We start from the raw sequence: 19,553 nt of genomic DNA, 5'->3' as shown, positions 1-19,553 counted from the left end.
CTGCCTTTCAGGGCCATGCCCTAGCAATATGGTTTCCAATATGTAGTACACAAAACATCACTGAAATAAAAATATTTCAAAATGACATAAAATTTTAAAAACAGATTATAACAGAAATAAAATTATCAATAACAATCCAGCACAATAAACTTTAAAATAGTTTAAAACATCTTAACCAATGTTAAACCAGTTTTAAAAAGGAGCACCCAAGGTTATGGCAGAGAGATTGCAGCATGTGGTGGCAAAACAGAAAAATATTGGAATTTAGAGTATAGGGGCAGGAGATTCTGAGGTTGGATAGTCCTTTTAAAATAGTTACAATCATGGGGCAGAGTATAAAGAACTGTGGAACTAGTTCAATAGTATGAGGAGGCTTTCAAGTTGTTTTCTTCAAAAAGCTGCATGTTGCCCCCCTCCCACTCAGCACGTGGCAAGCTCCTTTTGAAACTGAAGTGAGTTCAAAAGCAGTTCATGATATGCATGAAGTAAGCTTTCCAAGGAAAACAGTGAAACATTCCACTGGGCTTGCACAATTCCCTTGTGCAAGCTTAAGTTGCTCTTTGGATCTCAGCCATAGAGCCCAAAATTATGTGGACTGCATTTAACTCTGAGCTATTCCATATTTCCTTCTCTATATTTATTTAGTAATATAAGCAGGTAATAGTGTAAATAAGACTAAATCCTGTGAAGCTGCTTGTAAAGACTGAAGAGACCCAAGTCTCTTTAGTCTTTAGAAAAGGATTCCACTACCACAATAAGTAAACAGCATCCAATTTTCTTTTTCATGCAGATAGCTTGTTCATTGTATGATGTGTTATGCTTTACAAAGAAAGATTTTTTTCCCAGACCAGTAATGTCAACAGCAATGTTCAGAATCAAGCATACATTTACTCAATTTCTTAACTAAAACTACTGAGGGAAGCTCATGACTTTTTAAAAGTTAAAAGTAGGGTTCACCTTGGCAGGTACTTTGAATTCCCCATATTCTTTCAAAAGTTCCTCCGTTTCTTCTGCTGATTCCCCTGTGGAGTTATGAGTTGAGAGATAATACTCTCCTGAATCTTGAATCCAGTCTAAGGCCTACAAATAAGGAGAAAACACACAAAATCAAAATGGATTGCTTGTATACACACAGTGAGTTTTCACTGACATGTTCCAAAATGAATGATTCAAGTTTTAGCTCTAATGCAATTGCGAAGAATCACTATCCCTAAGGAAAGGAAGACTCTTTAGGAGGGTGCTAATACAAATCTTACAACAAGCAAACTGTATCACAGTATGGACTGATAGTCCACTGCCTTGAACTTTACATAATCACAGATACTTATACAGAATATAGGGGTTTTATCCAACGTTAGTCCTACTTAGAGTAGAACCATTGAAATGAATAAAACATAAGTTATTTATTTATTTATTTATTTATTTATTTCATTTCTATACCGCCCAATAGCCGAAGTTAGACTAATATTGGATACAACCCTGTGTAATATACTACCACATCAGAAGGTCCTGCTTGCTCACTTTAGTGGCAGCTGTGTTCTTCAGCTTACACTGGCTTCTGCCAGTGTACATGGCTGCTACGCACAGGAGTTAGCTGTGCAATTAGAAGGGGTTAGGTGTGTGCTGAGGTAGGTGACTTTCTCTGGGTCATTTCACATGCATGCCACAGTGTTTAATTATCTTGAATTTGCCCCTTGTAAGTTTGGGGGAGTTGGGGTGGGGGAGAGTAATCTTGTACTTAGCAGTACAAGATTACTGTTGTGTTGCAGCCTGTGTTGCCAGGCTGCAACGCAAATATCTCTGCAAATGCACATGCGGTGGGAGAGGCTGCCGCTGCTAGATGTCTCACTATGTTCTCTCTTGGATCCTGTTACTCACCCAGTCTTGACTGATGTAAAGGATTGAACATAAGGTCTCATAATGCAAAGTGTGCACTCCCCAAGATATAATCCATCCCACTGCTAATCTATTGAACAATCTCTTATTAGCTGTCAGGCCTTACAAATGAAGAAGAGGGGAGGGTTTTGTTAAACTACCTGCTTAGCACTGCGCTCAAAGACCACATATTGCTGGCACTGATCCAGTCGCCGTTTCTTCAAGGTCCAGAAGTGAAGAACACGGTTCTCCCTCTGCAGCAGCTCACTCAGAATGGCTGTGGAGAAAAAGAGGAGAGCTGTTACTCTCTGCAGCTCAGTAAGTGTACCCAGATGTAAGTCAATACTAATTCACCTTTCTCCTTCATCACAGAGAGATAAGCACCCTAGTGTGAAGCACTTCAGACCAGGCTTTGAAAAACAAAACAGCAGAGGGAGGGCAGCCATCAGAACTTGTAGCTCAGTAAGTGCATGTGGACATCAGCCAACACAAAACATTTTACATTCCCAACACAGAGATATAAAGTAACTAAGAGCACTTAGAGCACTTTTTAAAGCCAAGCAGCAGGATGAAAAAACAAAAATTTGCAAGCCACACAGACAGCAACAGTTTAAATGTCCAGCTATTCAATTTAACTTTGTAAAATCAGAAGGAACAAGTACCATGTCTGGGCATCAATAGTGGCCTGACTTATTTATTTAAAACATTTTAAAACTGCCCTTCATTATGTTAAGAATTTTAGGGAAGTATATAATTCATTAAATCACAACATAAAATATAACAACAAAACAACAGGTAAACCCCTTTATTAAAAAAAATACAGAAGTTTAAATGCCTGTGTGAAAAAAAATGTTTTAGGCTGGCTTGGAAAGATTTCAGTGTGGGCACAAGGCAAGACTTTATAGGGACAGGGTGTTCCATAAATATCCGCCTTGCACTTCACACATCTATATGTTATGGATTTTACACACACACACACACACACACACACACACATTTATATACATATAAATAATATGTATTTATACATATTATAAATAATATGTATTTATAATATGTATAATAGAATAATTTATAATATTTATGCAGTGGACATACTGTATTATGACAACAACTCTGCGAGGATTCTACTATGCAGTTCTGATTCAGAGAGGCATCTATATTTTACACTGGATGGCATTACAATTTTAAAGCTGCAATGTAATACGCACTTACCCAGGAGTAAGTCCCACCGAATTCCATTCCCCTAAAATGAGTCTTATGTCTGAAAATGTATTTTTCAGAATGCTTAATCCACATTATTATTTCCTGCTCAGAAGTTGTGGTGGGATGAAAGACTCACAAAGTGGTTCTCACAGTACACAGGTTTGACCCATTACAAGATCCACTAATTAAACATTCCAACATGACTTTTTATAAGCACAGTGCAGGGCTAGTCCAAGACCTTTTGGTGCCCGAGATGGAAAACCCAACTGACACCCCTTCTGTTAACGAATATGGGCCCAAATCCACCAAGACATTTTTCTATGCTTCAATGAAATAAAATTCTATAGGGCTTACCCAAGAGAATGTCTCAGTGGATTGTGGCCTGTCCGTTTGCCTCTCATTCAGCCACCCTTAATGGGTCCAATATCCCCCTTCATGGCAGAACCACCCCTGCCTGTAAAAATGTTCTTATGTCTTAAAACAGTAATATGCTAACCATGGTAAACAGACTGTACACTTTTGTCTCCATTCTTAAAATTGTATTTTAAGAACCTGTCTGAATGACACGATTCATTTGGTATTTTTTCCCATAGACAGATACATATGTACAGGAGTGCAGACTCTTTTGTCAAAGTTCCTGAGTAATATAAACCAAAGAAATACATCAAAGTGTGGGTTTTATGTTAGTCCTGAGCATTTCCAACATCTTTAGTAAGAGCAAATTTCCCAATGTTTGGAACACACAGTTCCAAACTACATAACTATTACTGTATTTCACTGCCATTAACCTTCTCTCTTTTACAGCTTTAAAAGTAATCCAATCAGAGATGAAAAATGGCTTAGTTCTGTAGATTTACTTTGGCTCATTTTTATCAGCACCTCACAGAATCAAGGAACAGATTAGCAACTGTTGGATTATGGCCACAAAAGACAGCAGCGGAAGCATCACCCCAGAGTCCCTCAAGAATGTATAATCACCACAGCAGACCACGTTCCTTTCATCATATGAAAGAGGCAAGCATAAGAAGGTAGTCTTATTGGTCACTGTAGCTAACTGGCCAAGAAAGAGAAAGAGGGGGGTCATTGCACTCTGAGAAAAGTGATCATGTTGTGAATGTCAATGTTGGCTTTTCTTGGAAGAAACAGGATGGTAGTTAACCCTGATTTATACTCTGCAATAGATCCAAATGCCAAGAAAGCCCATTATGATAACCTGTTCTGTCCTTGAATGTAGTATGAGCAGATACTTTCCCCGCAATTGGTTCCTGCAGTGGAGGGAGTTGAGTGATCCTCCCTTCAACAGAGGAAAACAGCTATTCACTGCAGCATTTTGTAGCTGGACTAACAAGCAGTCTACTTGTTCCAGTCTTTCCCCCTCCCTTCCTCCGAATGCTTAATTAGAGCAGTACTTCATTGCTGTTAAATGCCAGCACTGATCCCAGAATCAAATAGGATGGTTTGTCTTCTACACCTGTTGGAAATAAGAAGGAATTTGTACATGCACAGAGTGTTCTTCCCTAAGCTGAACAAATTGATTACGGCTTGATCAATGCCCCACTAGAGCATCATTTAGTTCAAGGGTGGTCAAATGTAAAGTGCCACTATCAAGTCAGTGGACAATTCTAAATCCACTAAAAATAAGCTGAAAATATGAAGTACATGCCTTCATAATGGCAAATAACTGTACAGTCAGCATGCACCTGTAAACAGTCCTAAGACTTCTGCACAGTTCTGACTCTGTTTCTGCCATGACTACAGGTCAGAGAAGAAAAAGCCATATTGATTTTTTCCCAATGCTAAAGGCAAGGGGTTGGATCCATATTTAGGTGCTTGCAACTGGGCTGACGGAAGTGGACTTCCCTGCCCCCTCCTCCCCATGGCAGCTGAATGAAAATGGTACATAGAGGGTCAGGGGAGTCTGCTGAATGCAGTGAGCTGTGGTGTGGAGGGGTGGAATCCCCCAAATTCAGACAGAGACATCTTCTGTCAGAGGAGCTCTTCTGTTCATGGAAGGCAGATCCTGGATCCAACCTGAGTCCTAAGGTAGTAAGTCAAACGATTCCAATGGGAGAGGTTTTGTGTGTGTGTGTGTGTGCGCGCGCACACACACACACACACACACACAAACACTATCTATCTATCTATCTATCTATCTATCTATCTATCTATCTAATCACACACACAATCCTTCAGTTCTTCAGTCTGACCAACTCATTGCTCATCAAAATCCAACACACAACTGTCTGTTGCAATGCCTGCTATCTAATGCTTGCCTGTTCTGCTCCCTCTGAACCCAAATTCACTAATCATACCCTACAAACTAGCATAACCCTCACCTTGCTTTTTGTATCCCACCTTTCATCTGCTCCCCTTGGCTAGGTGACCTAGGGACAGGCTATGCAAAGCATATTTGCCCTGCTTGGCACTCCTTATTTTGTCCATGATTTCCAGCTGGACAGCTTAGAGATGCTTGATCCTGCTATGAGCTGAGCACCCATACTCTGGCAGACACTGATTCTTTCTGAGGAGGTTAACAGTATTTTTGAAGACAGCTGAGAGTTTGTAAGATTCATAGCTAACGAAGGCCTTAGCCAGGCTAACTGTGATGATTACGCTGCTGTAGGACTGGAGGTTTAGTAGTGATCAGCATGAAAGAAGTATCTGATGCATCTAAGAGAGGAAGAATTACTCTTGCTTTTAAAAATACTACTGAACATACTAATATGAGTGGCAGTATCTCTAGATTGTATGGAATTTTTCTACTGAAGATGGCACACTGGTAAATTTTCTTGGATCCATTCCCCACATTTCTGAGCCAGTAAGAACAGAAAAAAAGTACTGCACAGTCCCCCTGTGCCATCTGATTGTATCCTACACTTATTCTATCCAGTGTAAGAGATGGAAGGTATATCCATTAGCAATCATCGTATGTGGCAACTGTTTACTAAATTATTCAACTGGTATAAGCAACCATCTATGGTGAGCCCAAGCACAATCAGTGATTGTGTGGTGCAATGCAGCATTTCTGAAGCCAAGCTGCCATTCTATTAACGCATCTCCCAAAGAACACACTGACCTTTGACTTGTTGCTCAGGTCCCCTCGTATGGCTCACTACCCCTGGCATGCTGACGTTGTTTCGGTGAATGTACTTGAGAAACACTTCTGCATTCCTTCGTGCTAGTGTGCAGGCCTGTGGGCAGCAAACAACATCCCCCCACCCCACAACACAACAGTTACCCTTTTGACAAGCGCATAAGAAGAATAAAACATCAGGGAATCTACTGAACTGTGACATGAGCTTCTTTTCTCGTTTAACCTCCAAAGGATGTTGATGTGCATGAGAAAACACTGAGAGAACCTCAGACTCTACAGTCACACACATCCATCATCTTGGGGATGGTATCATGCAAAAGAAAATGCTACGTGGAAAAATTGGCTGCTTCCAGCAGAAAAGCAATGGCATAACACCCAACAGAGAGGGATATATATTGATCTTTATTGTAGGATATGCCAGTTGATTTCTTCTGGAGCACAGTCCAGCATTCTTCCGTATGTTGTCACTTAGGAAAACAAATGAGTTCAGAGCGTGAGCTATGGCTTTCTGAGGTGAAGACCTAGGGAGCATAAGCAGCATAGGGAAGAAAAGCCTCCTGCTTCCTGCCACTACATCTCTACCGGGGAATATACAAGGATAAGGCAGTCCCTTATTTTAGTCAGACCACCTAGCACAGTACTGTCTACCCTGGCTTGTCGGAACATTCTATTCTGAAAAGTCAAAAGCAGAGGCCCTTCCCAGCCCTGAATTCCTTTTAATTGGATGTGTCAGGAATTTAAATTTCCTGTTGTCTACATGCAAAGCATGTGCTCTGCCACTAAGCTATGATCTCTCCCTCCTACTGCAGCTGCTCAGAGTCAGAGAAATGAGAGCTGGGAGGAAAGGAAGCAAGGGGGACAGGAACAAAGGATACAGCTTTAGTTCTTTACCCTTCTCAACACAAATACAGTTTAGAAGACCAAGAACAGAAGAAAACAGAAGGCTTCAATCGTCCTTCCACTTTGGTAGCATAATCTGAGTCATCCACACACCCCTCACACACACACTTCTCAAGAGTTATGCAAGCAAACACAGAACTATCTAGAAACAGAACAAATGTGGTTTACCCAAAACCACCTTCCTTCATGCTTGCACACTCCTTCCTAAATGCCAGAGAACATGGAAACAATCTGGGCTTCTGCCGTTCCATATGCTTGTCTGTTAATTTTACTTGCTTTTTGCAAAAACATTTAGAACACTCAGTCAGTTCTAATTATACTTTGTATACCAGTGCACAAAAACATCATTCACATGAGCAGGCTATTCAGGTGAGGAGTTTAACATGAGACCAGCAAATTTGTGTGAGATCATCTGCTCCCTTCCATGAACTGAAAAATCACAAGTTCTAATTGTTCAGGCTATGAATGGGAAAGAGCAAGCTGATGCAAATTAGTTATGTCCACATTACACTGCCGATGCAAGTAGCCACTCACAAGTGCAGTGTTACTGTAGATGTCTATTTTTGTTTTGCTGGAACTGATTCTGAGAATGAGGAAAACCCAGGAAATCTCTGTTCTTGGGGAAGATTGCGCAGGCTGTCCTGACATGAAACCATTACAAGAGAAAAGGGACATTTGGACTGCATGCACAAACTGTGCTGTTTTTATAACTCTCATTAAATAATATGCAGATACAACTTTGTTCTACAGGGATATGACAGCATACAGAACATAATCTGCATATTTTGCAGACTGGTTCCCACCCAGAATTATCGCTGAACTCCTTTCACAATAAGAAGAAAAAACAACTACTAAGAAACAGGAGGAATAGAGTTGACCTTGAGAAAGGCTTCCTTCTGTTCCAGATGTTTGCTGATTAAGGGAATGACATGGTCTATTTCAGATGCTGGTCCAAGCTTATCCCGGCCTCCACACCAGTCTTCATCTCTTCGGTACTCTTGCTCCAAGCTCTCCAGCACGCTGCAAACCTGAGGCACAAGCCAGGACACGTTAGCTCAGCTACCAAAGCTACCTCCAGAAGCAGCCAGGATCTACTGCAAGTGCATTAACCTATTGCTATTCACCGGCCAAAAAAAAAAAAAAAAGCCTCACAGATAACATAATATAGGATTCCTAACTCAGGCTGCATTCTCCAGTATGGGTCCACCCAGATTTTTTGGACTACAACTCCCATCGGTCCCAGTCAGCATGGCCAACAATCAGGAATGACAAAAGTTACAGTGCAAAAATATCTGGAAGGACCCAGGGTGGGGAAGGCTGCCCTATATGAAAGGTTTATGTTAACCAAATATGGCATGCGCGCGCATATATATATATATATATATATAGTGCCCCCCCACCCCATTATTTGTTTACCATTAAACTTTTTTCTTATATGTAAATTTATTTTGGGGGATTACTGGAGTAAGATGTGTTTTGTCTGCAATTTGTATAATATAATAAGTTGGCATTATTTATTTATTCATTCTTTCAGAATATTTCTTAGCTGCCTTTCAGGGCAGAAGCCCTCCCAAGGCGGTGCACAACAACAAAAAACACATAAAACTGATACAGTATTAACAGCAATAAAAACACAATAAAACAATAAGAACACAACAAAAACAACAATAAAAACAGCACAGCCATTGTATTATTAACTACAATTAAACTGTTTAATGTAAAAAAAAACCCTAAGACCTAGAGTCATTTCTGTAGTCATAATAAACAAAAATATTAAAATTTAATCTAGCAAAAGGGCATTTCAAAAATAAACAGAAGTGAAAGAAAAATAAGAAGAAATAGTCACTGAAAAAAGAAGATTCCATTTCACTTCATAGGTCTAGAGCTGGAAAAGCTTGATTTCTAATGTTGTTTTGACTGGCTTCGAAGTGAACACCAGGCTTCCAAATTGTGACAGAGCTACAGAAGAAAAGTATCTAGAGTGCTGGACTGGGAGTCGGGAGATCCGGGTTCTAGTCCCCACTCGGCCATGGAAGCTCACTGGGTGACTTTGGGCCAGTCACATACTCTCAGCCCAACCTACCTCACAGGGTTGTTGTTGTGAGGATAAAATGGAGGAGGAGGAGGATTATGTATGCCACCTTGAGTTCCTTGGAGGAAAAAAGGCGGGATATAAATGTAATAAATAAATAAATAAATAAATAAATAAATTGGTCTCCTATGAGACAGATGTTTTCAATCTACCTGACTGTGACTGGGGTAAGGGAAGCCAACATCTGTCAGATGTAGTACTAAACACACCAATTCTTATCCATGTGTAGTGTGTGACTCAAGAGTGCTTTAATGCAGCATGGATGATCTGGAAATGGCTTGAAATGAGTTTGTAATTGTTTAGGCTATTATGCCCAAACTGTGTAGGAAAATCCTGGTTTGTAGATGGTGTCTTTTTTTCTCCTCAGGACTTCTTTCTCATACAGATAATTCATGTATCAGTGATATAGTCTGAATCAGGGCTGATCACAACCACTGCCAATACACTTTTGGAAAATACACAGACAAACTATCTGCATACATTGCAGAAAAGGCTGTGCCGAAGGATCACTATAAAATATTTTTAGCTGAAAATGTGTGGTTCTGGGGCTGGGGAAGGAGGGATGGAGGTTTAAAAGAAACCCCATTCCTGCTCACCCGTTTTTGCTGCTGCTACTGCTGCATGTTTCATGACCTTACTAGCAGCAGGAATGACACTCCCAGGTGACATTTTTCACCAGCAGGCTTCAGAGTGAGGGCAGGAAGCATTGCCCTCATTCTTAATTTGCTTCATAGAATCATAGAATCATAGAATCATAGAATAGTAGGGTTGGAAGGGGCCTACAAGGCCATCGAGTCCAACCCCCTGCTCAATGCAGGAATCCAAGTCAGAGCATCCCTGACAAATGGCTGTCCAGCCTCGTCTTAAAGGCCTCCAGTGTGGGAGAGCCCACCACCTCCCCAGGTAATTGGTTCCATTGCCGTATTGCTCTGACACTCAGGAAGTTTTTCCTGATGTTCAGCCGGAATCTGGCTTCCTGTAACTTGAGCCCATTATTCCGTGTCCTGCACTCTGGGATGATCAAGAAGAGATCCTGGCCTTCTTCTCTGTGACAACCTTTCAAGTACTTGAAGAGTGCTATCATATCTCCCCTCAGTCTTCTCTTCTCAAGGCTAAACATGCCCAGTTCTTTCAGTCTCTCTTCATAGGGCTTTGTTTCCAGTCCCCTGATCATCTTTGTTGCCCTCCTTTGAACCCTCTCCAGCTTGTCTGCATCCTTCTTAAAGTGTGGTGCCCAGAACTGGACACAGTACTCCAGATGAGGCCTAACCAGTGCTGAGTAGAGGGGAACTAGTACTTCCCGGGATTTGGAAGCGATGCTTCTATTAATGCAGCCCAAAATAGCATTTGCCTTTTTTGCAGCCACATCACATTGTTGGCTCATATTCAGCTTGTGATCGACGACAATTCCAAGATCCTTCTCGCTCGTAGTGTGGTTGAGCCACGTATCCCCCATCTTGTAACTGTGCATTTGGTTTCTTTTTCCTAGGTGCAGAACTTGGCATTTGTCCCTATTAAATGCCATTCTGTTGTTTTCTGCCCAGCACTCCAGTCTATCAAGATCACTTTGAATTTTGTTTCTGTCTTCCAAAGTATTAGCTATCCCTCCCAATTTTGTGTCATCTGCAAATTTGATCAGCATTCCCTGCACCTCCTCCTCCAAGTCATTAATAAAAATGTTGAAGAGCACTGGGCCCAGGACTGAGCCCTGCGGTACCCCGCTCGTTACCTCTCCCCAGCTTGAGAAGGTCCCATTGATAAGCACTCTTTGAGTCCGATTCTGTAGCCAACTGTGGATCCACATGATCGTTGTTTCATCTAGCCCACTTCGAGCAAGTTTGCTCATCAGGATATCATGGGGCACTTTGTCGAAAGCTTTGCTGAAGTCGAGGTATATGATGTCTACAGCATTCCCACGGTCTACAAGGGAGGTGACTTGATCAAAAAATGAGATCAGATTTGTCTGGCAGGACTTGTTTTTGACAAATCCATGTTGGCTTCGAGTAATCACGGCATTGTTGTCAAGGTGCTTCCAGATGGATTGCTTTATGATCTGCTCCAGAATTTTCCCAGGGATTGATGTCAGACTGACTGGTCTGTAGTTCCCAGGTTCCTCCTTTTTACCCTTTTTGAAGATAGGGACAACGTTAGCCCTCCTCCAGTCATCTGGCACTTCCCCGGTCCTCCATGATTTCTCAAAGAGAATAGACAGCGGTTCTGAGAGTTCTTCTGCCAGTTCCTTTATTACTCTAGGATGCAGTTCATCTGGCCCTGGAGATTTGAACTCATTCAAAGTAATGAGGTGTTCCTTGACCATATGCCTGTCGATCTCAAGCTGCAATCCTGCCCCTTCAGCCTGTACTTCGCCTTTGCCAGGGGGGTCATAGACCCTCTTTTGGGAGAAGACTGAGCCAAAGTAGGAATTGAGCACCTCTGCCTTTTCTTTGTCATCTGTTATCATTTTGCCATCCTTATTTAATAGCTGAACAACCATTTCTTTCCTCTGCCTTTTACTATGCACGTAGCTGAAGAAAGCCTTTTTGTTGTTTTTAGCATCCCTCGCTAACCTCACCTCGTTCTCCGCTTTAGCCTTCCTGACGCCATCCCTGCAATTCTGTGCTACCTGCCTGTACTCTTCCTTTGTTACTTGGCCTTCTTTCCACTTCTTATATGTGTCCTTTTTTGTTTTCAGGTCATCCCTAAGCTTTTTGTGAAGCCACATTGGCTTCTTCTGTTGTCTTCCACCTTTTCTTCTTGTTGGAATTGTTTGTGATTGTGCCTTGAGAATTTCCTTTTTTAAAAGTTCCCACCCATCTTGGACTCCTTTTCTCGCTAGCATTGTTTGCCATGGGACCTTACTGATCATTGTTCTGAGTTTATTAAAATCAGCTTTCCTAAAATCCAGGGTACGCGTTTGAGTACACTCGGCTTTTGCTTCCCTTAGAACCAAGAACTCAAGTACAACATGGTCGCTTTCCCCCAGAGTTCCTGTAACTGCTACTTTATCCACTAAGTCATCTCTGTTGGTTAGGATCAAGTCAAGGATAGCCGATCCTCTAGTTCCTTCCTCTACTTTCTGTAGGAGGAAGTTATCCGCCACACAAGTCAGGAATTTCCTGGAGGGGCCATGTTTTGCAGAATTTGTCTCCCAACAAATATCGGGGAAATTGAAGTCCCCCATTACTACTACATCATGCTTCCTTAAAACATTGGCTATTTGCTTTTCAAAAGTTTCATCCTTGGCTTCTCCTTGATTGGGTGGCCGGTAGTAGACTCCGACCACCAGGTTCCTTTTATTCTTTGCTCCATTTATTTCAACCCAGATGCTCTCGATGGGGCTACCAAGCTCCTCCTCCTGTATTTCTGTGCAGAGATATGTATTTTTCACATACAGTGCAACCCCGCCTCCCTTTCTGTTCCTCCTGTTCTTTTTGAACAAGTTATATCCTTCAACTGCTGTATTCCAGTCATGAGAGTCATCCCACCAAGTCTCAGTTATACCTATCAAGTCATAATTTCCCTCCTGTATTAAGAGTTCAAGTTCATTCTGTTTGTTTCCCATACTCTGGGCATTAGTATATAGACATCGAAGACCATGTGCTTCATAGTCTGGCTTTCTTCCTACATGTGTCTGAAGACTATTATTGGGCGCTATCAGCGCTGTTCTCTCCATTGCAGTGCATGCGCCTACGATGACATAAAGTATGCTTCCAGATGAGGCTTTTATGGCGCCACTGCCTCACCTCATTCACAGAACTTTACAGGGGTTACAGATGACATAGTCCTCAACTTGTAACCCTCCCATGTTTTCCAACCCCTCATTCCATCTTTTCTCTTATCACTGATAATCCGTTAAGAAAGAAAAGACGGAACAGCTGCACAATGCTTTCTAATGCTTAGAGCTAGGAGCCCTTCATTTGGAAGCTGCCAATGTCATTATGTAGCATCATCACCCCCTTCATGGATCACTGCCTTGTTGTGGAGAAGGGGCTTGCGTAACTCAGTGAAGCCATAAGCTATGCCGTGCAGGGCCACCCAAGACAGACAGGTCATGGCAGAGAGTTCTGACAAAATGTGGTCCACTGGAGAAGGAAATGGCAACCCACTCCAGTATTCTTGCCAAGAAAACCCCATGGAACGTATCACAAGGCTAAAAGAGATGACGCCGGAAGATGAGCCCCTCGGGTCAGAAGGTGTCCAATATACTACTGGGGAAGAGCAGAGGGTATTTCCAAGTAGCGCCAGAAAGAGTGAAGTGGCTGGGCCAAAGCCGAAAGGACACTCAGCTGTGGATGTGTCTGGTGGTGAAAAGAAAATCCGATGCTGTAAAGAACAATATTGTTTAGGAACCTGGAATGTCAGATCAATGAATCAAGGTAAGCTGGAGGTGGTCAAACATGAGATGGCAAGATTGAATATCGACATCTTGGGAATCAGCGAACTAAAATGGACGGGCATGGGCGAATTTAATTCAGGTGACCATCATATCTACTACTGTGGGCAAGAATCCCTTAGAAGAAATGGAGTAGCACTCATAGTCAACAAAAGGGTGGAAAAAGCAGTACTGGGGTACAATCTCAAAAACGACAGAATGATCTCAGTACGAATCCAAGGCAAACCATTCAACATCACAGTAATTCAAGTCTATGCCCCAACCACTGAGGCCGAAGAAGCTGAGGTTGATCGGTTCTATGAAGACCTACAACACCTTCTAGAACTAACACCAAAAAAAGATGTCCTCTTCATCATAGGGGATTGGAATGCTAAAGTAGGAAGTCAAGAAATCACCAGGATAACAGGCAGGCATGGCCTTGGTGTACAAAATGAAGCAGGACAAAAGCTAATAGAGTTTTGCCAAGAGAACATGCTGATCATAGCAAACACTCTTTTCCAACAGCACAAGAGACGACTCTACACATGGACATCACCAGATGGTCAATATCGAAATCAGATGGATTATGTCCTTTGCAGCCAAAGATGGAGAAGCTCTATACAGTCAGTCAAAACAAGACCTGGAGCTGACTGTGGCTCAGATCATGAGCTGCTTCTTGCAAAATTTCGACTTAAATGGAAGAACATAGGGAAAACCACTAAGCCATTCAGGTATGACCTAAATCATATCCCTGATGAATATACAGTGGAGGTGAGGAATAGATTTCAGGGATTAGACCTGATAGAGTGCCTGAGGAACTATGGACGGAGGTCCATAACATTGTTCAGGAGGCAGCAACGAAATCCATCCCAAAGAAAAAGATATGCAAGAAAGCTAAGTGGCTGTCTAATGAGGCTTTACAAGTAGCTGAGGAAAGAAGGGAAGCGAAAAGCAAGGGAGAAAGGGGAAGATATATCCAACTGAATGCAGAGTTCCAGAGAATAGCAAGGAGAGACAAGAAGGCCTTCTTAAATGAACAATGCAAAGAAATGGAGGAAAACAATAGAATGGGAAAGACTAGAGATCTCTTCAAGGAAATTGGAGATCTCAAGGGAACGTTTTGTGCAAAGACGGGCATGATAAAGGACAAAGAAGGCAGGGACCTAACAGAAGCAGAGGAGATTAAGAAGAGGTGGCAAGAATACACAGAAGAACTATACAGGAAAGATCTGAATGTCCCTGATAGCCATGATAGTGCGGTCACTGAACTTGAGCCGGACATCCTCGAGAGTGAAGTCAAGTGGGCCTTAGGAAGCATTAGTAACAACAAAGCTAGCGGAGATGACAGTCTTCCAGCTGAGCTACTTAAAATCCTAAAAGATGATGCTGTTAAAGTGCTGCACTCAATATGCCAACAAATTTGGAACACTCAACAATGGCTGCAAGACTGGAAAAGGTCAGTTTACATTCCAATTCCAAAGAAGGGCAATGCCAAGGAGTGTTCAAAGTACCGCACAACTGCGCTAATTTCACATGCCAGCAAGGTGATGCTCAAAATCCTACAAGCTAGGCTTCAGCAGTATGCGAACCGAGAACTACCGGAAGTACAAGCTGGGTTCCGAAGAGGCAGAGGAACTAGAGATCAAATCGCCAACATTCGCTGGATCATGGAGAAAGCAAGAGAATTCCAGAAAAATGTCTATTTCTGCTTCATTGACTACACTAAAGCCTTTGATTGTGTGGATCACAACAAACTGTGGCAAATTCTTAAAGTGATGGGAGTACCAGACCACCTTACCTGTCTCCTGAGAAACCTGTACAAGGGACAAGAAGCAACAATAAGAACCAGACATGGAACAACCAAGTGGTTCAAAATTGGGAAAGGAGTACGACAAGGCTGCATATTGTCACCCTGCTTATTTAACTTATATGCAGAGTACATCATGAGAAACGCCGGGTTGGATGAATCACAGGTCGGAATTAAGATTGCCGGGAGAATGATCAGCAACCTCCGATATGCAGATGATACCACCCTAATGGCAGAAAGCGAAGAGGATCTCAAGAGCCTCTTGTTGAGGGTGAAAGAGGAGAGTGCAAAAGCTGGTTTGAAACTCAACATTAACAAAACGAAGATCATGGCAACGGGCTCCATCACTTCCTGGCATATAGAAGGGGAAGAAATGGAAGCAGTGACAGATTTTACTTTCTTGGGCTCCAAGATCACCACAGATGGTGACTGTAGCCATGAAATTAAAAGACGCTTGCTCCTTGGGAGGAAAGCTATGGCAAACCTAGACAGCATAGTAAGAAGCAGAGACATCACCTTGCCAACAAAGGTCCGTCTAATCAAAGCTATGGTTTTCCCAGTAGTAATGTATGGCTGTGAGAGCTGGACTATAAGGAAGGTTGAGCGCTGAAGAATTGATGCTTTCGAACTGTGGTGCTGGAGAAGGCTCTTACGAGTCCCCTGGACTGCAAGGAAGTCAAATCAGTCAATCCTAAAGGAAATCAACCCTGACTGCTCATTGGAAGGTCAGATACTGAAGCTGAAGCTCAAATATTTTGGCCACCTAATGCGAAGAGAAAACTCTCTGGAAAACACCATGATGCTGGGAAAGACTGAAGGCAAAAGGACAAAGGGATGGCAGAGGATGAGATGGCTATATGGCATCACCGATGCAATGAATATGAACTTGAGCACACTCCGGGAGAGAGCGCAGGACAGGAAGGCCTGGCGTGCTATGGTCCATGGGGTCACGAAGAGTCAGACACGACTGAATGACTGAACAACAAAGCATCATCACATAATGAATCAAAAGGTAATTCTTCCAGCCCTCACCAACCAGCTGCTGGGATTTCCCAGAGTGTACTGGTGATAAGTTCATTGCATGGGTGGCCCCCTTTCATGCCACTTCCCAGTTTGCAACTCAGCTGGAGTTATGGACCATCTAGACATCCATTTTGCCACAGACTAAAAACTCACAATTCATCCTTTAACCAACCTTTCATCATGTTAATGTGTTGCACGGATAAACCCTTTGTGCTCAGTACAGTGGTTGAAAAAAGGCTTCAGTGAGTCTTTACTGCTGTAGCTCTTCTAAATAAAAGCTAAATAAAATCAATGTCATTGCATGGACAAGGTATCATTCAGCTCACCTGCTCCGAGGTTTTATAAAAAGCTACGGATGCATTAACCAGCTTCAGCCTGTCCTCCATCTTCAGCATGAGTTGCTGCCAGTGCAATGCCACCTTTTCTGCACATTCCCTGATGGCGTCAGCATCATAGTGCCCAGCCTGCAGCAATACCTCTGCCTTCTGCTGCACCTGGAGAGCACTCTGGTGAGTCTTCTGCAAGGAAGTGGCATGAAAGAGGGACTGTGTATGAGGGGAGGAAAGAGAGATTTGTACAGATGTGCCAGGCAAATGGTATAAGGAGGTAACAGGAGTTGTGAGCATGAAAATGTGAGAGAATGAAACATTTCTTTAGAGTGAGTTCCATAACTGACAGATCCTCTTCAGATTCATTTATATTTTGTAGATTCATACAGTCATATTTATGTGTATTATTTATTTATCATCAAGATTTATATCCCACCTTTCTATAAAATATCCAAGGTGGCATATAAGCAAAGGGAATGCTGACATTAACAATTTCCATAGCAATTTTAATGCACTCCCTGCTTTAAAAATTTTGTTTTTTTCTCCCAACAGCCCTGAGAGGTAGAACACTTTCGGGCCAATTTTAAGAAGGGGAACTGAGAGCGTATGGCTCATCCACAACAATATAGGTTCTGTTCACTTCAGTATATCCACATGTAATAATGTAACCCCGAATCCTAAAAGTCAGCTTGAGATGAGTGCTTCTTTCCACACACTGATGAACAGTGCAGCATACTTAAAGTAGTAACACCCCTCCTCCAAAAACAGTTGCTGGATGTGGACAATTGTTAAAAAGAAAACCCAGTACAACACTTCCCATTCGTGCTTTTGCAGATACCAGTCACATGCTGAGATTTTAAGCACCATCAACATTTAATCTGGTATTCCCTTCTCTGTACAAACTTTTTTCTCTGCCGTTGGCAGCGTAAGAACCCACGTCTCACTGTGAGGCTCTTAGTTAATACCAAGTACAAGCATCTCTGAAGTGCAGCAAGCTGTGCTAACAGGAATTATGTGCCTTGCTCCACAGAAGTGTGCGGTTGATGCAGCCAAGATGTAGCTGAATGATACAGAACCTCCTCCACTTTCCTTCAGGGCTTGCCAATATGACAGGCTAATGTAGAGTGTAGTTAGTTGCTCACTAAGAAGAATCAATACCTCTGCTCAATACTTACTATATATTAAAATATCTGTTATGGAAAGTTCTAAGCATATTAACAATGGGCATATAAACCAGGATAATGCTCTTTTATTCTGAATTATTTGATAGGGAATACCCACCATTTCCTGGTTTTGTATTTAGGGTATTTTCATAGGTGACACTAATAGAAGATTTGAACCTTCCTTTGGCTATTGGTGTGTGTATGTGAATGCTGTTAATATGGAACAGAAAGCTGAAGAGAGCCATTTGTAAATTAGATGTACATTCTCGCCAATGTATACTTTAACTTTACATTGCATCTCTCTCTCTCTCTCTCTCTCTCTCTCTCTCTCTCTCTCAGAAGGCTTTTGATAAATTCCCTCACCAAAGACTCCAGAGCAAACTTAGCAGTCATGGAAGAAGAGGAGAGATCCTCCTATGGATCAGGAACTAGTTAAAGAACAGAAGGCAGAGAGTAGAAATAAATGGAAAATTCTCCCAATGGAGGGATATAAATAGTTGGGTCCCACCAGGATCTGTATTAGGAACAATGCTTTTCAATTTATTCATAAATGATCTGGAGTTAGGAGTGAGCAGTGAAGTGGACAGGTTTGCTGATGACACCAAATTATTTAGGGTGGTCAAAACAAAAAGGGATTGTGAAGAGCTCCAAAAGGATCTCTCCAAACTGGGAGAATCGGCATCCAAATGGCAAATGTGGTTCAATGTGTGTAAAATGATGTGTAAAATGATGTGTAAAATGATGTGTAAAATGATGCAAGTTGGGGCAAAAAATCCCAACTTCAAGTAAAATTTGATGGGATCTGAGCTGGTGGTGACCGACCAAGAAAGAGATCTGGGGATTATGGTGGACAGCCTGATGAAAATGTCAGCCCAGTGTGCAGCTGCTGTAAAAAAGGCAAATTCCATGTTAGGCTTAAGTAGGAAGGGAATTGAAAATAAAACTGCCAATATCATACTGCCTTTATACAAATCTATGGTGCGACCACACTGAGAATACTGTGAACAGTTCTGATCACTGCACCTAAAAAAAAAGGCATTGTAGAGCTGGAAAAAGTGCAGAGAAGGGAAACTAAAATGATCAAGGGGCTAGAGCATCCCTATGAGGGAAGGTTACAGTAGCTGGGATTGTTCAGCTTGGAAAAAAGGTGAGTAAGGGGAGACATGAAAGAAGTGTACAAAATTATGTATGATGTGGAGAATGTGGATAGGGAGACATTTTTCTCCTTCTCTCATAATACTACAACCCAGAGTCATCCCCTGAGGCTGATTGGTGGGAGATTCAGGACAGATAAAAGAAAGATTTTTTTTTTTTTTTAATCTTTGGATTCCTGAACGCGCCTGGGGATTCTCTGGGGCATGCCAACGGCCACTCGGTCGAGACCCTGGTGGGTGGCTGGAATGCCGCAATCACTGGGGCATTAGATCAGGTGGCTCCGAAACGCCCTCTCCCCCTGAACAGGGCTCGGACTGCACCATGGTTCAATCTGCGGTTACGAGCTCTGAAACAGGAGGTGAGACGGCTAGAGCGCCGGTGGCGGAAGTCTCGCTCCAAAGACGATCAGACACGGGCTAGAGCTGTATCTTCAGCCTATCACGTGGCGGTGAAGGCAGCAAAAAAGGAATATTATGCTGCCTCCATCGCGTCTGCAGAGTGCTGCCCCAGGAGGCTGTTCCAAGTGGTCCGGAGCCT

The 19,553-nt window shown here is 42.3% G+C and overlaps 1 protein-coding gene across 1 annotated transcript in view; it reads right to left on the bottom strand.

Annotated features, from left to right (window-relative positions):
• KALRN (kalirin RhoGEF kinase) overlaps positions 1-19,553 on the bottom strand; it is an 816,446-nt gene that overhangs the window by 208,780 nt on the left and 588,113 nt on the right. Inside the window, exons 18-22 of the mRNA XM_084807552.1 lie at positions 16,696-16,914; positions 7,954-8,103; positions 6,158-6,272; positions 2,037-2,152; positions 958-1,080 (exon numbers count right to left, since the gene is read on the bottom strand). Coding sequence (XP_084663678.1) covers positions 958-1,080; positions 2,037-2,152; positions 6,158-6,272; positions 7,954-8,103; positions 16,696-16,914 — 723 coding nt within the window. The remainder of the gene's footprint in view (positions 1-957; positions 1,081-2,036; positions 2,153-6,157; positions 6,273-7,953; positions 8,104-16,695; positions 16,915-19,553) is intronic.

This window comes from Heloderma suspectum, chromosome 1 (assembly GCF_057233095.1).
Source record: "Heloderma suspectum isolate Gila_16-S chromosome 1, 16-S_ref, whole genome shotgun sequence".
NCBI classification, from domain to species: Eukaryota; Metazoa; Chordata; class Lepidosauria; order Squamata; family Helodermatidae; genus Heloderma; species Heloderma suspectum.
The sequence above is the reverse complement of the archived record's forward strand: the minus strand, read 5'-3'. Positions and strand labels throughout refer to the sequence as shown.